The 20,752-nt window shown below is 46.2% G+C and overlaps 2 protein-coding genes across 3 annotated transcripts in view; one reads left to right on the forward strand and one right to left on the reverse strand.

The window, feature by feature from the left end:
- The window catches only part of Borcs5 (BLOC-1 related complex subunit 5), an 87,060-nt gene extending 75,560 nt beyond the window's left edge, over positions 1–11,500 (reverse strand). Inside the window, exons 1-2 of one of the 2 annotated variants that reach the window (XM_045139713.1) lie at positions 11,416–11,500; positions 7,692–7,835 (exon numbers count right to left, since the gene is read on the reverse strand). In XM_045139713.1, coding sequence (XP_044995648.1) covers positions 7,692–7,835; position 11,416 — 145 coding nt within the window. In that variant the 5' untranslated portion in view covers positions 11,417–11,500. Of the gene's footprint in view, positions 1–7,691; positions 7,836–11,166; positions 11,375–11,415 lie in introns of those variants that run through there. The other variant, XM_045139712.1, reaches the window with a different exon arrangement.
- Positions 11,501–20,310: 8,810 nt separating this feature from the next.
- Mansc1 (MANSC domain containing 1) overlaps positions 20,311–20,752 on the forward strand; it is a 29,406-nt gene continuing 28,964 nt past the window's right edge. The window contains exon 1 of the mRNA XM_045139696.1: positions 20,311–20,499. The gene's annotated coding sequence lies outside the window, so the exon portion shown is untranslated. The remainder of the gene's footprint in view (positions 20,500–20,752) is intronic.

A 20,752-nucleotide genomic window follows, 5' to 3' on the forward strand; every position in this document is an offset into this window, starting at 1 on the left:
CGCTTGGCATACAGTCATGCAAAGAAGCAAGAACACCCTTGAGGCACAGCCCCCCACTATCCACTGGGACTGACTGAGGCCTTCAAGACCCCACAGAGGAGGGCCCCAGGGAAACAGGAACAGGGGAGAGAGAATAAAAGAGTACAATCTGTTAAAAATAGAAAATAAAAACCAGAAGCCAGGCGTGGTGGCACATGCCTTTAATCCCAGCAGTTGGGAGGCAGAGGTAGGAGGATCACCATGAATTCGAGGCCAGCCTGAGACTAAAAAGTGAATTCCAGGTCAGCCTGGGCTAGAGAGGGACCCTATCTCAAAAACAAACAAACAAACAAACAAAAAGCTGAATGAGTAGTGGTGCACACGTTTAATCCCAGCACCGAGGAGGCATAGGAGGATCACCCTGAGGTCGAGGCCACCCAGAGACTACATAGTGAATTCCAGGTCAACCTGAGCTATAGTGAGACCCTACCTTGAAAAGCCAAAAAAATAAATAAATAAAAACAAACAAAGAGCTTAACAGAACAGCTTAATTAGACACACAAATGTCTCTACAAGGTAATCAGGAACAAGTCATCAATTTTCCAAGTGTGGTGTTTGGGGGAGGCCATCCCTGGGATCAAGGTTCGCTTCGAGGTTACTTTCAAGCCATTCAGAGAAGATGGTGGCTCTAATTAAGATCTCTTACTCCTTCCTTTGGTACTCCCCTGTCCAATTCAATAAGGTCCAGCAGCCGGCACAGACGGATGGCTGATGAATGCTAAGGCTTTCTACCCCAATTTTATTTATCTGGGTGACAGACACGTGATTGGGAAGGGGGCAAAGAAACGGGTCATTTGAAGTCTCACTTCCTCCGTGCCCACAACTTCATTCTTCCCTCCAGTTAAGTACCGATGCTCAGTGCTCCACGTGATAAGAACCTTCATGGCTTTCCAAGACGCCTGATTCCACCAAGAAAAGACCAAGGCTAGTTTGGTTTTTTGTTGTTTTGTTTTGTTTCTCAAGGTAGAATCTCGCTGTAGTCCAGGCTGACCTGCAATTCACTATGTAGTCTCAGGCTGGTCTCGATCTCAGAGATCCTCCTACCTCTACCTCCCCAATGTTGGGAGCAAAGGATGCGCCGCCATGCCCGGCCAAGGCTAGGTTGTTTTGTTCTGTTGTTTTATGAGAAAGTGTTACTGTGTAGCCAGGCTTACCTCTGACTTTCCATCTTTCTGCTTCTGCCTCCCTGGTGCTGGGATTACAGCATGCGACCTCACCCAACTCCAAGCTCTTTAATAATCAAAATCCAATTCTTCTGCCTCCCATTCTTTTGTGGTTTTTAAAGGTTCGGTCTCGTTCTAGCCCAGGCTGACCTGGAATTCACTATGTAGTCTCGGGTGGCCTTGAATTCACAGTGATCCTCCTACCTCTGCCCTCCAAGGGCTGGAATTAAAGGCGTGCGCCACCACGCCGGGCTCCCATTCTCAAACAATCCCTTCTCAGAACAACCCACAGAGCTGTTTAGTACCATACAAGCACCTACGCTGTACGTGGTAACAAGCACAGTCCTTGCCTTAGGCAGTAAGACAACCTCTTATGTTATATCCAAGGTTATTAACAAAAATGGTAGGTCAGTTACAAAGAATGCCATATGCATGCATCTGCATATATTCACCACTACAAGTGAATAGGATATTTTCATAACTCATATATGAAAACAGCAACATTGTATTTGTCTTGTGAATATTTCATTCCTATAGGATGACATAAACTATAGTGGGATTCATTAAAAAATGAATGGTTGAATTTTAAGTAAGAAATGTAGGGGCTTATTTAACCTCTTGGAATCTTAGGAACCCACATGTAATCATCAGTTTGCTTCTGTGTCCTGTAACGGCCATTTACTTTCCAGTTTTCTTTCATTTCCTATATTTCACATACAAAGATGGGAAAATAAATTGCTAATTCAGAAACTGTTACAAAAAAAAAAAACAAAAAACCAAAAAACAGAAATCCTTTGGCAAAAAAAAAGAAGGAACAGGGGTTGGAGAGACAGCTTAGCGGTTAAGCGCTTGCCTGTGAAGCCTAAGACCCTGGTTCAAGGCTCGATTCCCCAGGAGCCATGTAAGCCACATGCACAAGGTGGCACATTCATGTGGAGCTCATTTGCAGTGGCTAGAGGCCCTGGTGCACCCATTGTCTCTCTCTCTTTCTCTGCTTCTTTTTCTCTCTGTCTCAAATAAATAAATAAAAATAAAAGAAGGAACAGATATTTGTATTATAAGGCCTAAGTTACACCCTGGTACATTCACATAAAACAGCGAAGACCAAAGAAAGAATCTGCTTGCTTGTTAAAAATGCAAACATTACCTTAGTCATACAAATAGCCCTAGACTCGCCCAGCCACGGCCTCTGCAGGTCACCCACTAGCCTGAGCATTACATCATATGACATTATGGAACAATGGTGAACTCTGTCTAGGACTTGGATATATTGTTTTGAAAGAATAAACTGTCATGAACTTCCATAAAAGCTTGCTGAAATCAAACCAGGGGAGGGGGGTGCAGCCTTCACTGTGTGGCCCTTTTGACGAGTTTGAGAAATGGCCTTGTCCTGAAAGCTTGCAAAGGGAGGAGAGGAGAGGTGGGAGCGTAAAGGCGCCAGTGAAGAGTGACCCTGCAGACGGCCAGCAAGCCGGGCTGGGGCTTGAAATACCAGGCAGAACAATGTCGGCGCAGGAGGCTCTGCAGCAAATGCTGCACCTGAAATCCAGACAGCCCTGCGGTCACCACACTGCGCCCCGTCACAGCCTCGTGACTTCTACCAGAGGCGCTGCGAGAACTGGAAACTGGAGTCTCTATGCACAATGTCCTGATGCCATCTGTGGCGCTTTGATGCAGGTGTCCCCCATAAACTTAGGTGTCCTGAATGCTAGGTTCCCAGCTGATGGATATTTGGGAATTAATGCCTCCTGGAGGGAGTGTATTGTTGGGGGCGGGCTTAAGGGCTTTATAGCCAGGTTCCACATGCCAGTGTTTGGCACACCCTTCTGTTGCTGTGATCCATCTTATGTTGGCTAGGGGGTGATGTCCGCCCTCTGCTCATGCCATCGTTTTCCCCTGCCATTGTGAAGCTTCCCCTCGAGACTGTGAGCCAAAATAAACCTCTTTTTCCCAGAAGCTGCTCTTTTTTTTTTTTTTTTTTTTTTTTTTTTTTTATGAGCGATAGACACAGGAGAAAGACAGAGAGAGGGAGAGAGAGAGAATGGGCGCGCCAGGGCTTCCAGCCTCTGCAAACAAACTCCAAACGCATGCGCCCCCTTGTGCATCTGGCTAACGTGGGTCCTGGGGAGTCGAGCCTTGAACCGGGGTCCTTAGGCTTCACAGGCAAGCGCTTAACCGCTAAGCCATCTCTCCAGCCCAGAAGCTGCTCTTGATTGGGTGATTTCTACCAGCAATGCGAACCGGACTGCAACACCATCCAAAGACAGGCAGGCTATCACTAGAGCCAGGTGGTGTTAAGCAATTAATTTAAGCTGAGTCTCAGTGATTTAATCTATAAAGTAGAAAAAATACTAGCTATCATGTAGCAGTGCTGAGGAGAATTTTGGCTACTATTATTTCTTTTTTGTTGTTGTTGGTTATTTTTATTTATTTGAGAGAGAGAGAAAAAATGGGCGTGCCAGGGCCTGCAGCCACTGCAAATGAACTCCAGATACATGTGCCCCCTTGTGCATCTGGCTTACATGGGTCCTGGGGAACTGAGCCTCAAACCAATGAACCGAGGTCCCCAGGCTTCACAGGCAAGCGCTTGGGCTGGAGAGATGGCTTAGCGGTTAAGGCGTTTGCTTGTGAAGCCAAACAAAGGACCCAGGTTCGATTCCCCAGGACCCACATAAGCCAGATGCACAAGGGGCACATGTGTCTGGAGTTCATTTGCAGTGGCTAGAGGCCCTGATGCACCCATTCTCTCCATATATCTGTCTCTCTTCTGTCGGTCTCTCTCTGCTTGCAAATAAATAAATAATTTTTTAAAAGAAAATATATATATTTATTTATTTGAGAGAGAAAGAAAGAGGAAGGGAGAGAGAGAGAGAGAGACAATGAATGGGTGCACCAGGGCCTCTCGCCACTTCAAACAAACTCCAGACACATGCGCCACCTTGTGCATCTGGCTTACATGGGTACTAGGGAATAGAACCTGGGTCCTTTGGCTTCGCAAGCAAGCACCTTCACCACTAAGCCAGCTCTCGTGTCCTTAGCTACTACCATTATTATCAATTAGATTTATTGTTTTTACTAAACTGTCCCCTTGGCCTATTTTTTCTGTCTAAAAAGTTTCCTTTTCACAAATGAAGTCCAGGCATTGCTACGAATGCTCGCTGGACTGTCTCTGTCATCCTGGCCACAGCCACATCATTTCATCAGGTGATTTCTCGACCTTCCTTAGCCACTCACAGTCACTGCTCTTCACCAGCGTCCTAGTCTAGGGTCCTTGGCAAGCAAGGCTTGAGGCAGAAAACAAAGCCGGCGCACCCTGGCTAGTGGTCAAGTTCCACTCAGCCTGACTGCAATGCGACCGCATTAACTGTGCCACAGCAAGTGTTCACTTCTCGGTGGGCGATTTTACAAGCGGTCACGAATCTCAGATCAGCTTCCCTTAAAACCAAGTCCTCTAGGTGCTTTCCCCACTAGTCCGTTTATTATCACTGAGTTATTTCAAGTGACTAAACATTTAACCCCAGAATACTAAGTATATCTCAAAGTTCTGTTTTGCTTTCCGTATTTCCCTCGGGTGAAGACACGAACTGGTCACCTAAGCCCCCACGCAGGACTGCCCGACTCTGGGAAGTGAAAGGATGGCAGGAACAGGAAGAAGGAATGTGACAACTCTGACGGGTGGCCGTGCTCACGCAGCTCCCGAGGGATGCAACGTGGGTAACCAACGTCAACTCTAAGTTGTTTAGTCTGAGTGTACAAGGGGGGGGGGGGTGCTCATTAATGTTGGCTTCTCTGGAGAATCACTTTATTCCTCAAAGTAAGGAAAACGAGGGCTGGAAAGATGGTTTAGTGGTTAAGTCACTTGCCTACAGAGCCGAAGGACCCGGGTTCAATTCCCCGGTACCCACATAAGCCAGATGCACAAGGTGGCACATGTGTCTGGAATTTGTTTGCAGTGGCTAGAGGCCCTGGCATGCCCATTCTCTCTCAAATAAATAGATAACAAATAAACAAACACTTTTCTAAAATAAAAAAAAAGAAAGAAAGAAAAAAGGTAAGGAAAGTGAATGAGAAGCTGGGTAACAACACACGTGTGGTTGTATGCAACAGAGGCTTTACCGAAGTCTAACCCCAAGGCCGGTGGGAAAGGCCTCTGTGAAGTAGACACAGAGCTCGCAGTAAGATGACACGTGGCACTGGGCGTGGTGATGCACGCCTTTAACCCCAGCACTCGGGAGGCAGAGGTAGGAGGATCGCCGTGAGTTTGGCCAGCCTGAGACTCCACAGTGAATTCCAGATCAGCCTGGGCTACAGGGAGATCTGACCCTGAACAACCAAAAAGAGCTCTGGCTCTCTGATCACTTGGGAACTTCCAGCTGTGGGTGAGTTTTTTCCTCAGCTGGGGCCCCTAGCCCTTACTCTCCACATGGCTCCTTCATCCCCTCCAGCTCCCCACATGGCAGGAGCTCCTTGAACTTTCTTTTCTCTTTTCTTTGCACACTTTTTCCCCCAGATCCCTATCTGGTCACATGGACTCCTGAGCTACATGCGGCCCACATGGGCTTTTGGGCTCCACATGGCCCACTTTTCTTTTCCCCACTTTGTTTCCCCTTATCTCCCAGCCTTCCCCTTTCCCCACTCCTTTGTAAAATCTGAATAAGGGCTGGAGAGATGGCTTAGCGGTTAAGCGCTTGCCTGTGAAGCCTAAGGACCCCGGTTCAAGGCTCGGTTCCCCAGGTCCCACGTTAGCCAGATGCACAGGGGGGCGCACGCGTCTGGAGTTCATTTGCAGAGGCTGGAAGCCCTGGCGCGCCCATTCTCTCTCTCTCTATATCTGTCTTTCTCCCTGTGTCTGTCGCTCTCAAATAAATAAGAAAATGAACAAAAAATATTTAAAAAAATAAAATAAAATCTGAATAAAATGTGGTATTAACAACAACAACAACAACATCAACAAAGACAACGCGTGGATCACCTAAAACATGGCTGGCTGTCGTGAACGTACAGCAGGGAGCGTTTGAAATCAGGGAAGGTCCAGGGCAGCCTTCACCAGCAGCCATCTCATCTTGCCCGAGCCGCTTAAACAGCAATGGTGACGTAAGATTACCAGGCTGGTACCTGAATGGCAGTGGGGCCAGAAGTACATTCTAGAACAAATGCCACCTAAGATGCCTTATGTTCCGTTATACCAGGTCGTCATCTCCTTGTGGTGAAACTTAGTCCCCAAATCACATACTAAAGCAGGCATGTGGAGGTGGGCCCTTTGGGAGGTAATTAGGGTTAGGTGAGGTCCCAAGGGTAGGGGCCCCAGGAGAGCATGCATGACTTTATTAAAACACACAGAGACATCGAGATATCTAGCTTGCAATGTGATACCCTCCACCACACCATGACCCAGCAGGAAGGCTCTCCCCAGATCCCAGGGAGATGCCAATGCCAAGATCTCAGTTCAGCACTGTGAGGCCAAAACCCCCCCCCACATTTTTCCTTTATAAATACCCATCTATATATTCACTTATGATCACCAGAAGATGAACTAAAACACAGGTCAAGGAAACCAGGGCTTTCAGCCCAGTACTGCTCAGGAGTTTCTTTTTTTTTTTTTTTTTTTAATTTATTTATTTGAGAGAGACAGACACAGAGAGAAAGACAGATAGAGGGAGAGAGAGAGAATGGGCGCGCCAGGGCTTCCAGCCTCTGCAATGAACTCCAGACACGTGCGCCCCCTTGTGCATCTGGCTAACGTGGGACCTGGGGAACCGAGCCTCGAACCGGGGTCCTTAGGCTTCACAGGCAACCACTTAACCGCTAAGCCATCTCTCCAGCCCAAGAGGAGTTTCTTGAATGCTTCTTTTCTTTGGGGAGGGGAGGAATAGGAATTCATACCAGAAATACGGTCCAGTTCACTGAACGTCATATCTACCGCTCAATGGAGAAAGGAAAACAATGAAGTGATGGTCTTCCTATTAACCACCTCAAAATATGCTAACAAATAGGTAATTTCTACCTCTCACACAAAACAGCTGCCAGGATTAACCATAAGTGTATTGGTGGTGATGGAACGTTTCTGTGAGTCTGAGCTAGTCAACCCACAGTCCACAGCACATACACTAATGCAAATCTTTATGGAAATATAACAAGGAAAAGGGCCAACTCCAGCATTACTCACTCATTCATCGATTTCCTCAGTCCCTAATCTCACACTCTTACCTCAAGCACTGTGATTCGATAAGGAACAAAACATAAGAAGTTCCATCATGGAAAGCATATTCTGGCAGAAAACCTCAGACAGTAAACACATTTACAGTAGCTCAATGGTGATTCAGTGCTATAGAAATAAAAACAAAAACAAAAACACGAGATAAGACCTACAGCTACGCGAGGGAAGAGCGGTAGGACAGTATAATCCTCTCTCTCCATAGGCGACGTGAGGAAGGAGTGGTCGGGCCACATAAGCTTTTCCAACCAGTAATACAGAATACAACCTCTTACCTTTTAAAAGAGGCTGGAAGGTTGGAATCTCTTGCAGCTTGATGACATCAGGATCGTTGCTGACATTTCTTGAAGCCTGGGAACCCTGAGCTACGACCACAATATCATCCATCTTGGCTCTGTGTTTAGCTGAAGAAGGAGTCACTGAAAATCAAGTTATATTGTTTTACCAAAACGATCTCCACAGGTCATTAGAAAGAATATTTTTACTTAACTAAATGTAGGTATTTTGTGGTGGGGGCTGGAGTAGATGAATCATGGTGGGGGGGGGACTTCCTTTCATGTGTGTGTTGGGGGGCTTGGGGGTTGAACCAGGGCCTCTCCTATGCCAGGCAAGTGCTTTACCACTGAGCTATAACTCCAGTACAAGATTTCTATTTTCTATGGTATTAAAAAATAAAATAAAATACGGCTGGAGAGATGGCTTAGCAATTAAGGCACATGCCTGTGAAGCCTAAGGACCCAGGTTCAATTCTCCAGGTCCCATATAAGCCAAATGCATATGGTGGCACATGCATCTGGAGTTTGTTTGCAGTGGCTGGAGACCCTGGCATGCCCATTCTCTCCCCCCACCTCCAGTCTCTAATAAATAATAAAATCTTAAAAATAAAATAAACTTGCCGGTGTAGCGGTGGCATACACCTTTAATTTCAGCATTGGAGAGGCAGTGGTATAAGGATCGCTGTGAGTTCAGGCCAGCTTGGAACTACAGAGTAAGTTCCAGGTTAGCTTGGAATACAGTGAGACCTGGCCTCAAAAAGGAGAAATAAAAAAATAAAAAAATTAAAGCCAGGTGTGATGGCACATGACTTTAATCCCAATACTTTGAAGGCAGAGGTAGGAGGATGGCTGTGGGTTTAAGGCCACCCTGAGCTACATAGTGAATTCTAGGTCAGCCTGGGCTACAGCAAGACCCTACCTCAAAAAAAAAAAAAAAAAAGGTAGGCGTGGTGTAGCATACCTTTAATCCTAGCACTTGGGAGGCAGAGGTAGGAGGATCACCATGAGTTTGAGGGCGCCCTGAGATTGCATAGTGATTTCGAGGTCAGCCTGGACTAGCGTGAAACCTTACTTCGAGAAACAAACAAACAAACAAAAATTTAATTTAAAGCCCTCGAACATTACAGGAACATGTAACATGGCAATTTCTTTCATAACTAAACATTTTACTATTTATCACATAAAAACATAGACATCTTAATGTTTCCACCTTTGATTTCTCTGACCTGTTTTACAAACGAGGGTACAAGGTTTGGCTGTGACTTGGTCAAGATCAACAGTGCTCAAAACAGGACGGGCACTGAAAGTATGTCAGCACCCTGGCCCTCCCTGTGACACTGAGGCTGCGAAGCTGTCTTTCTCACCTGTCAAGGACAGCTAGGTGCATGTCAGAGATCCTAATCATGGTCAAAACCCCAAGTTATGGATCTGTTCCTGAGGCTCCAGAAGTTACAAGTCGAAGAAGGGCAGAAACAACCAACAGGCCCACTACAGGCTGGGACAAAATTCAGAAATACAGAATTGCTTCAGAAATGTGTCCCTTCAGTTTCCTTGAGAGAACGTAATCTGCTTGGTGGGGGAAAAGGTTCAAATCTTAAAGGATTCCCCACACCAAAAAATTCTCCTGCTCAAATATTTTCCTGCTTTAGCAAGAATGAATCTTTAAAAAAAAAAATTTATTTTTACTTATTTATTTGACAGAGAAAAAGGGAGAGAGAGAGAATGGGCACACCAGGGCCTCCAGCCACTGCAAATGAACTCCAGATGCATGTGCCCCCTTGTGCATCTGGCTAATGTGGGTCCTGGGGAATCAAACCTGGGTCTTCTGGCTTTGCAGGCAAATGCTTTAACCACTAAGCCATCCCTCCAGCCCAAGGATGAATCTTTAAAGCAGTTTATACTGTAGAAGGTACTAGACTGGGCTGAACATAGTCATGCCTCAAAGGCTGGTCTGAGGACACCACAGAACAGCTCTGCCTTCTGCAAGGCAGCCCTTCCTGCTATTCCACATCACCCTTTTTGGGGAGGCCGAGTGAGGGGTCATCTGTTCCTTTTATTGCTCTTCAGGAAAAGTTTTTATCCTCTTCCTAATTTGACCAATGTTTTACCAAAACAATGCCAGAAAAAAAAATCTTTCCTGCTATAAATTGAGATTCCTCCTTCCCCAGCCTCTATAGGAAGGGGTTTTTGTTTTGTTTCGTTTTTTTCGAGGTAGGGTCTCACTCTAGCCCAGGCTGAGTCCCAGGCTGGCCTCAAACTCAGAGCAATCCTACCTCTTCCTTCCCAGTGCTGGGATTAAAAGTGTGCAACATGTTTTTTAAAGCATTCTAACCAGCCTTTATTCCTTTATATGTGAAATGGGGGATACAATGTATATAAAGGTGGGGTTACAAAAATATTACATACATAAATATATGTAAAGCACCTGGACCAGGGGAACAGGCGCCTACACTGTTGCTTCTCCTGCAAGAGTTACACGTCCGCCCCCGCTATGCTCCTAGCCTGAGAGGCAGGAAAGAGGTCATGCCATTATTACTGTTTTGTTACAAGCACAAAGGACATCCTAGGCCTTCCTAGGAAACCGAATACAGCAGAAAGCTAGGAGCTGACCCCCACATAGTGGGGTCCGAATGTCTTCAAGGACAGACGTCTTTCAAAGAGAATTTCCCTGCATCTGTTCCAGTCCACATTTCCGGATGTGGATTGTGGGGTTTTGGCTTTCATTTGGGCTAGCAGCCCTGGGGTTTATCCAAGGTAGTCCCGGCTGTTTCATAAGTAACAAAAAAAAGGGGGTAAGGAAATTGTTCTCAATGAATCACCAGCTGTTTTTTACTGAGTTTTTTTTTTAAACCCTCCAGTTTCTACCTCCAACATTGACAGAAATTTATATTAGATCTAATATATATGTATAGTATAATAATGTATAATTATACAATATTTTATATATATATATATGTATATATATATACACACACACACACACACACACACACGAATATATGCCTTCCAGATCTGTCCAACATCAGTGTTAGAAAAGGGACCCGACAGTTTCTGAAAACATCTGCAACCCCAACATGGACAGTGATCATACGTCCCTTGTGGGGGAAAAAAAATACAGAGAAAAAAAAGGAACCTCCCAACCCTGTTTTTAATCTTCCATCCCGGTGTGAGCCAAAAAATTTAATCAGGGCATCTTTGAAGGATTTAACTGAGGGACGGCTGTTTTGGAAACACCTAATGGGCAAGGCGCACGCACGCTGGCTTGGGGTTGACTTCAAGGCCAGTGCGGACGGGCACTTTTTTGTTTGTTTGTTTGTTTGTTTGCTCGCGCCGCCGTCGGCCATCGCAGACGCCCCTGGCCGGGAGCGGGGGGGGAGGCGGGGGGGGAGGAGAAACCAGCCGAGCTCCGCGCGCGTGCGCAGACGCGCCCAGGGACCGACGGACAGACGGGAAGACGGGAGGCGGGGACACCGACCTGAGGAGTTCAGATCGTTGGGGCGGCTCTCGGCCTCGGAGCTCTGCTCGCTGCCCATGGCGCGGGCAGCGGAGGGACGGCGGCGGGGAGGCAGAGCAGGAGGCCCGGGACCGGGAGCTTAGGGCAGCGCACGCAGGACGCCGAGCGGCGGGGGAGGGGTGGCCCTAGGTGGGGAGCGGACACGCGAGGAGGCGCGGCGCCCCGGCTCCCCGTCCTTCCCGAGGTGGGGGGGTCGCCGCTTTCACTCACTGGCTCAATCGCCTCGGCTTGCTCCTTCCCCAACGCTGATTGGCGGCGCACGGCCATCACTTCCGGGTTCGGAAGCCACGCCCTCGACCTGAGGGCGGGGCGAGGAGATGACGTTGACGTCTCCGACCACGCCTCCTTAAAGGGCCAGACTTCCTCAAGGCCCTTAAGTGTCCCAAAGGGTGACAGCCCTTTCCCTACTGTAATAGCATCACTCACATATTAAGATTATTCTTATTGAGTTATTTTATATATATATAGAGAGAATGGGCCGTGCCTCTAGCCATTGCAAATGAACTCCAGACGCATATGCATCTGGCTTATGTGGATCCTAGGGAATCGAACCTGGGTTCTCAGGCTTCCAGGGCAAGCACTTTAACTGCTAAGCCGTCACAGGAGGCCCTGGCATGTCCATTCTCTCCTCTCTGTCTCCTCCTCTCCAAAATAAATAATATTTTTTAAACTACTTTTTTAAATTTTACTTAATTTGATTATTTATTTATTATTTGAGAGGGGGGAAAAGAGGGAGAGAATGGGCACATCAAGTCCTCTAGCCACTGCAAACAAACTCCCGATGCATATGCCACCATGTGCATCTGGCTTACGTGGGTACTGGGTAATCAAACCTGGGTTCTCAGGCTTCACAGGCAAGTGGCTCAACTGCTAAGCCATCTCTCCAGCCCAGAAACTACTTTCTGAAATTTTACAGTAGAGCTAAGTGCTCTCTTCTTCTTCTTTTGTTTTGGTTTTTTTTTAAAGGTAGGTTCTCGCTCTAGCTCAGGTTGACCTGGAATTCACTATGGAGTCTTTCAGGGTTGCCTGGAACTCACAATGAGCCTCCTACCTCTGCCTCCTGAATGCTTGTATTAAAGGTGTACACCACCACACCAGGTTCCAAGTGGTTTATTCTTTTTTTAACGAGGTTTATTATTTTTATTACTATTTAATTTTTTTATTAACAACTTCCATGTTTGTAGACAATATCTCATGGTAATGCCATCCCACCCACCCCCACTTTCCCCTTTGAAACTCCATTCTCCTTTATATTCTGTCCCCTCTCAATCAGTCTCAATTTTATTTTGATGTCATGATCTTTTCCTCCTATTGTGATGGTCTTATGTAGGTAGTGTCAAGAACTGTGAGGTTATGGATATCCAGACCATTTTGTGTCTGGCAGGAGCATGTTGTAAGGAGTCCTACCCTTCCTTTGGCTCTTACATTCTTTCCGCCACCTCTTCTGCAATAGACCCTGAGCCTTGGAAGGCGTGATAGAGGTATTGCAATACTGAGCACTCCGGTCACTTCTTTCCACCACCATGATGCCTTCTGAGTCATTCCCAAGGTCACTGCCATTTGAAAAGAGAAGGTTCTCTACCAAAAGTGAGAGTAGCATTAATATATGGGTGTGAACCTTAAGAGAAGTGCTTACTGGGCAGTTTGATAAGCATGGTATATGCATTTGCCCACACAGCAGCAGATGTTACACCCCTAGGGCTCATGACTATACTTGTTTTAAGTTTTCAATATCAGGGATGTATTCCCTCCCATGGAGTGGGCCTCCAGTCTAATTAGAGGGCAGCTGGTTTCCACCATGACAGATGTGCCACTATTGCACCGGTTGGTTCATTTGGCCTGGGTGGCCAATTATAAGGCTTGCAGTGTCCACTGTTGAGTATCTTCACTGGTGATATCTCTCTCTCTCTCTCTCTTTCTCTCTCTCTCTCTCTCTCTCTCTCTCTCTCTCTGTCTCTCTCTCATTGAACTGCATGCAGAATGTCTTCTTCCAGCTTTCTGCCAGCTTGTCTACATGGAAGAGGTTATAAGCTCAATTCCAGCAGGATTTCCCAGTGGCCTTGCAGACCAAGTATGTGGAATCTTCAGTAATTGGGTCTTACCATCTATTCCTGGTGGGAAACCATTACAAGCAGTGGCCTATAATGTTTTGGGGGCATCAGGGACCTCCCTGGCCAACAACTCACTGGAAGGTATCCCATCCCTGGCACTGAAAATTTTCTAGCAACAATCTACAGCTCCTGAGTGTTCCATTGTCCAAAAAAGTAAGTTTCTATATGATTTATTTATATCCTCTTAGATTTTGATTAGCCCTCCCTCCCCCTTTCCTTTACTCAGTCTCTTCCCCTGACCTCACTTGGGCCTTTTCACCCCCACTAATCTATTCTTCTACTTACATATATACAATACCATCCTCTTAAGTACCCCCCTCCCTTCCTTTCTTCTCCCTCTATATCTCTTTTCTAGCTTACTGGCCTTTGCTACTAAGTTTCTTCCTACTCACACAGAAGTCCAATCATCTGTAGCTAGGATCCACATATGAGAGAGAACATGTGACATTTGGCTTTCTGGCCCTGAGTTACCTCACTTAGTATAATCCTTTCCAGATCCATCTATTTTTCTGCAAATTTCATAACTTCATTTTTTTTTTTTACCACTGGGTAGAACTCCATTGTATATATGTACCATATCTTCATTATCCACTAATCAGTTGAGGGACATCTAGGCTGGTTCCATTTCCCAGCTATTGTGAATGGAGGGGCAGTAAACATGGTTGAGCAAGTATCTCTAAGGTAATGAGTCCTTAGGATATATGCCTAGGAGTGCTATAGCTGGGTCATATGGCAGATCAATTTTTAGCTGTCTTAGGAATCTGCACACTGATTTCCATAATGGCTGGACCAGATTGCATTCCCACCAACAGAGTAGAAGGGTTCCGCTTTTTCCTCATCCTCGCCAGCATTTATGATCATTTGTTTTCATGATGGTAGCCAATCTGACAGGAGTGAGATGGAATCTTAACAAAGTTTTAATCTGCATTTCCCTGATGGCTAGGGATGTAGAACAGTTTTTTAGATGCTTATATGCCATCCGTATTTCTTCTTTTTTTAAATTTTTATTTACTTATTTGACAGAGAAAGAGGAGGAGAGAGAGAGAGAGAGTGCGAGCTAGCGCCAGGGCCTCCAGTCACTGTAGACGAACTCCAGACACATGCACCCCATTGTGCATCTGGCTAAAGTGGGTCCTGGGTAATCGAACCAGGCTCCTTTAGATTTTCAGGCAAACACCTTAGCTGCTAAGCTATCCCTCCAGCCACTGTATTTCTTCTTTTGAGAACTCTCTATTTAGTTCCATACCCCATTTTTAATTGGCTTGTTTGATTTCTTATTATTTAATTTTTTGCTTTCTTTGTATATCCTAGATATTAATCCTCTATTAGATATATAGCTGGCAAAGATTTTTTTCCCATTCTGTAGGTTGCCTCTTTGCTTTTTTCACGGTGTCCTTTGCAGTGCAAAATCTTTGTAATTTCATGAGGACCTTGTGGTTAAACTGTGGTTTTATTGCCTAAGCAATTGGGGTTATATTCAGAAAGTCTTTGCCAAGACCAATATGTTGAAGGGTTTCCCCTACTTTTTCCTCTAGCAGTTTCAGAGTTTCCGGTCTGATGTTAAGGACTTTAATCCATTTGGACTTAATGCTTATCCATGGAAAGAGAGAAGAATCTAGTTCCTTCTACAGATACATATCCAGTTTTCCCAGCACCATTTGCTGAAGAGGCTGTCTTTTCTCCAATGAGTATTTTTGGCATTTTTATTGAACATCAGGTGGCTATAGCTACTTGGGCTTACATCTGGGTCCTCTATTCTGTTCCACTGATCTACATGTCTGCTTTTGTGTCAGTACCATGCCGTTTTTGTTACTATGGCTCTGTAGTATAGGTTAAAATCAGGTATGGTGATACCACCAGCCTTACTTTTGTTGCTCAGTATTGTTTTAGATATTCGAGATTTTTTTGTGATGCCAAATGAATTTTTGGAATTTTTTTTTTCCGTGAAGAATGTCACTGGGATTTTGATGGGGATTGCATTAAATATCTAGATTGCTTTTGGTAAGATTGCCATTTTCGCAATATTGATTCTTTCAATCCAAGAACAAGGGATGTTTTTCCATTTCCTAGTGTCTTCTGCAATTTCTGGCTTGAGTGTTTTATAGTTTCCATTGTAGAGATCCTTCACTTCCTTGGTTAGGGTTATTCCAAGGTACCTTATTCTTTTTGATGCAATTGTGAATGGGAGTGATTCTCTGATTTCATCCTCTGTGTGTTTGTTGTTAGCATATAGGAAGGCTACTGGTTTCTGTATATTTACTTTGTATCCTGCTACATGGCTATAGGTGTTTATCAGCTCTAACAGTTTGCTGGTAGAGTCTTTAGGGTCCTTTATGTTTAGAATCATGTCATCTGCAAATAATGATAACATGATCTTTTCCAATTTGTATCCCTTTTATGTGTGTCTCTTGCCTTATTGCGATGGCTAAGACTTCCAATACTATATTAAATAAAAGTGGGGATAGTGGACACCCTTGTCTTGTTCCTGATTTTAGTGGAAAAGCTTCCAGTTTTTCCCCATTTAGTAATATGTTGGCTGTTGGCTTGTTATAAATAGCCTTCATTATATAGAGATATGTTCCTTCTATTCCAAGTCTCTGTAGGACTTTTATAATGATGGGATGTTGGATTTTATCAAATGCTTTCTTTGCATCTAATGAAATGATCATGTGATTTTTGTCCTTTTGTCCATTTATATAATGTATTCCATTTATTGATTTGCATATGTTGAACCATCTCTTCATCTCTGATATATTCTTATATTCTGTTAGCCAATATTTTGTTGAGAATTTTTGCATCTATGTTCATGATGGAGATTGGTCGGTAATTTTCCTTTTTTTTTTTTTTTTTTTTGTTCTGTCTTTGCCTGGTTTTGGTATCAGGATGATGCTGGCTATATATGATTTTTAGAGAGAGAGAAAGAGAGAATTGGCATACCAGGCCTCAGCCACTGAAATTGAACTCCAGATGCTTACGTCACCTAGTGGGCATATGTGACATTGCACTTGCCTCACCTTTGTGAGTCTGGCTTATGTGGGATCTGGAGAGTCGAACGTGGGTCCTTAGGCTTCACAGGCAAGCACCTTAACTGCTAAGCCATCTCTCCAGCCCTATATTACATATGTTTTTGTGTGTGGTGTGTGTGGACATGTGTGTGAGGTTGATGTCAGATGTCTTCCTCTAGTGTGCCCCTCTTTATTCTACTCAGGCAGGGGCTCTTAATTGAGCCCAGAGCTCACAGAGTGATTTAGTCCAGCTAGCCAGCTTGCCCCAGGGGATTCCCTACCTCTGCCTCCTGAATGCTGAGACCTCCACAACCACGTAGCCTTTATGTGGGTGCTGGAAGTCTGAGCTCCAATTCTCACACTTGCACAGCAAGTGACTTACTGACTGAGCCATCTCCCCAGCCCTGCCCCTAGCCCTTTTTCAGTATTTTATTTGGAGACAAGGTCTCACAAACTCTTCTCAAACTCACTCTGTAGCCCAGAATGGCCTTGAATTTGTGAACTTCCTATCTCATTCTCCTTAGTAGCTGGAGCTAGTGTGTGTCTCCAAACCTAGCTCCAGAAAGTTTTCTTTTCTTTCTTTCTTTTTTTTTTTTTAAGAATTTTATTTTTAGGGCTGGAGGGATGGCTTAGCAGTTAAGGCATTTGCCTGCAAAGCCAAAGGACCCAGGTTTGATTCCCCAGGACCCACGTTAGCCAGATGCACAAGAGAACACATGTGCCTGGAGTTAGTCTGCAGTGGCTGAAGGCCCTGGTGCGCCCATTCTCTCTCTCTCAGTGCCTCACTGAGAGAGAGAGAGGGAATGGACACAAACACAACAAACAAACTCCAGATGCACGCACCACCATGTGCAGACTTACGTGGGTTCTGGGGAGTCAAACATGGGTCCTTATCCTTCACAGGCAAGCCCTTAACCATTAAGCTATTTCTCTAGCCCTAAAGAAAGTTTCCTTTAAGCATTATGCACATCAGTGACCTTTTTTGGTCACTATTGCATTGTAATTGGGCGAAAAAAAGATTGTTACTTCAATGATAATAGATCACTAAATTTGAAATATTTTTTGTGGTTGTGATTGAGTCAGCATCTCATATAACCCAAGCTGGCCTTACTATGAAATTACTATGTAGTCAAGGATGACTTTGAACTCTTTTTTTTTCCATATTTTATTTTTATTTATTTATTTGGGGGAGGGAAGAGGCAGAGAGAGAGAGAGACAGAGAGAGAGAGAATGAGCACACCAGGACCTCCAGATGTTGCAAATGAACTCCAGATGCATGTGCCACCTTGTGCATCTGGCTTACATGGGTCCTGGAGAATCGAACCTGGACCCCTTGGCTTTGCAGGCAAGCGCCTTAACCAGTAAGCCATCTCTCCAGCCTGATTTTGAACTCTTTCTCTTCTTCCTTCACCTCCTACCTGCTGAGATGACCAGGAGGTGGGGAGTGATGCACAGCAATCTGAAATCTCTTTCTCTCTTTTTCTTTTCCTTTTGTTTTTTCTTTTTGGTTTTTCAAGGTAGGGTCTCACTTTAGCCTGGGCTGACCTGGAATTCACTATGTCGTCTCAGGGTGGCTTCAAACTCATGGCGATCCTCCTACTTCTGCCTCCCAAGTGCTGAGATTAAAGCTCCATTTAAATCATTTATTTATTTGAGAGAGAGAGAGGGAGGGAGGGAATGGGCGTGCCAAGGCTTCTAGCCATTGCAAATGAACTCCAGACGCATGCGTACACTGTGCATCTGGCTTACGTGGGTCCTGAGAATTGAACTGGGATCCTCAGGCTTTGCAGGCAAATGCCTTACCCGCTAGGCCATCTCTCCAGCCGCCCCCCACCCCTTTCTTTTAAGCAGTCTGAAAATTCTTTCGTTTTTAAAATTTTTTTTGTTCATTTTTATTTATTTGAGTGTGAAGAGAGAGAAAGAGACAGAGAGAAAGAGAGAGAGAGAGAGAATGGGCGTGCCAGGGCTTCCAGCCACTGCTAATGAACTCCAGACACGTGTGCCCCCTTGTGAATAATGGAAAGGCCTGCTTAGTTCCATCATGGGCTCTCGTACCCACAAATATATCATCTTTAGGGATGAAATGCCCACACACACACCAGTGTCCTGATGCATCGGGAAAATTACCCCACACTGGGGTCTCCTCTTTGGTGACTCTGGTACCAAGCTGTGGCAACATTCTTGTAACTGGACTAGGTCTCCCACTGAATACTGCTACTAGACTTGATTTCACACAATGGACCATTGTTCACCTGTTTTCTCTGACAACATATACCTCCTGGAGCTATTGGTTAAAATGTGGGTGTTGCTGTTGGCTGCATAAGCCTAGAATACCAACCTCTAACAGCATGGTGCTCTAGATTTGAAAGCCCTCCCCCTCTCCCCTTCCCTCCTCTTCTCCCTTCCCCCTTTCCCTCCTAGGTGGTCATCTGGAGTGGCCAGAGACCCTGCCACAAGGAAGGCGCAGTACACCTGCCTCAAGACTATCTTCTGACTCCACAGGCACTCCATAGCAAATATGCTCCCCTCCCACACATGCATTTTATTTATGTTTTTTATTGTTTAACACTTTTTAAATTTATTTATTAGAGAGAGAGAATGGGCATGCCAGGGCCTCTAGCCACTGCAAATGAATTCCAGACTCACGCGCCACCATGTGTATTTGGCTTACTTAGATTCTGGGGAATTGAACCTAGGTCCTTGGGCTTTGCAAGTAAGCACCATAACCTCTAAGCCAGCTCTCCAGCCCATACACAAACTTTTCAAAAGATAAAAAGAATTGCCAGGCTAAATTAAGGTTCCTCCATGCAACAGTTATTGAAATAGGATCCTCATAACCATGCCCTAGATAGGATGCATTAGACACTTTGATCAAGAAAAGGCGTTCTGGGCTGGAGAGATGGCTTAGCGGTTAAGCGCTTGCCTGTGAAGCCTAAGGACCCCGGTTCGAGGCTCGGTTCCCCAGGTCCCACGTTAGCCAGATGCACAAGGGGGCGCACGCGTCTGGAGTTCGTTTGCAGAGGCTGGAAGCCCTGGCGCACCCATTCTCTCTCTCCCTCTATCTGTCTTTCTCTCTGTGTCTGTCGCTCTCAAATAAATAAATAAATAAATAAAAATATCTATCTATTAAAAAAAAAAAAAAAGAAAAGGCGTTCTCCCCGCAGGAGAGGTGACTCAGTACGCTAAGGCGCTTGCTTTCAAAGCCTAAGGGCAGGAGTTCGATTTTCCAGTATCCACATAAAGCCAGCTGCACAAGGGGACTCGTGTATCTGGAATTCGTTTGCAGTGGCTAGAGGCCCTGGCACGCCCGTTCTCTATCTGCCTGTCTCTCTCTCTAATAAATAATATATAAATAAATTACTTTTTTAAAGCGCTGGAGGGATGGCTTAGAGGTTAAGGCGTTTGCCTGCAAAGCCAAAGGTTCCGTTCCCCAGGGCCCACGTTAGCCAGATGCACAAGGGGGCGCACGCGTCTGGAGTGCGTTTGCAGTGGCTGGAGGCCCAGGTGTGCCCATTCTCATTCTCTGTCTCTCTCTCTCTCTCTCTCTCTCTCTCTCTCTCTCTCTCTCCATTAAATAAATAAATAAGAAAAAGAAAAAAAAGAAAGTGTTCTCAGGCCAAATGCCTGTGATCCCAGCACTTGGGAGGTCATGGCTGAGGATCAGGAGTTCAAGGTCATCCCCAGCTAAATAGTGAGTTTAAGTCCATTCTGGGCTTCATGAGGAAAAAAAAAAAAGCTGTTTTCAGTGGCTGCTTCTAGGGCAAGGGGCAAGAAGACCTGGGACACAGCAGCAATGGGACACCATCCTGGGCGTGACCCTCCCTAACCACGTGTGTTTGCCGGGGCCGCGGGGTGCAGCGTGGGGCGGTGGCGCGCGGAGGCCCGGCGCTTGGGCTCCCGCAGGTGCCAGGGCGCCGGACGCGGCTGGGAAGCAGCTCCCGGTGGCAGGGCCGGGCCGCGCCCTTCCCCCGCTGCAAACTTGCCACGGAAGCAGGAACTTGCTGGGCACAACCCCGCCCGGCCGGCGCGGGAGCTGCGGGGGCATCGGAGCCTCCCCGGCGGTGGTGCCTGGCCTCCCGAGACCCCGACTCCCCGCGTGGATGCGCCGGTCCTTCCCAACAGCCTCAGGACGGCCCGGGCAGCCCAAGGGCACCGGGGACCCGGTCTCTTACTACCAGGTAAAGTTACATCCTCCCTGCACCCAGGGGGACCGCGGGTGCCCCGAGCGGCTCTCCTCCCCGGTGAGGCCCAGCCCCCCTCCTCCCCGGGCGCCCCAAGACCTGGCTGGAGCGCAGAGAGCTCACCCCGGATCTCTGCGTCGCTGCAGAGTCCCGAAGGGATCCTAGGCGAGCTCGGAAGCACCTGCCGTAGATGGCCCTGGCTCCAAGCTGTCCCCAGAGGGAGAGGCAGAAGTTCGGTCGCTTCTCAAAA

Source organism: Jaculus jaculus, chromosome 23, assembly GCF_020740685.1.
Source record: "Jaculus jaculus isolate mJacJac1 chromosome 23, mJacJac1.mat.Y.cur, whole genome shotgun sequence".
Taxonomy (NCBI): Eukaryota; Metazoa; Chordata; class Mammalia; order Rodentia; family Dipodidae; genus Jaculus; species Jaculus jaculus.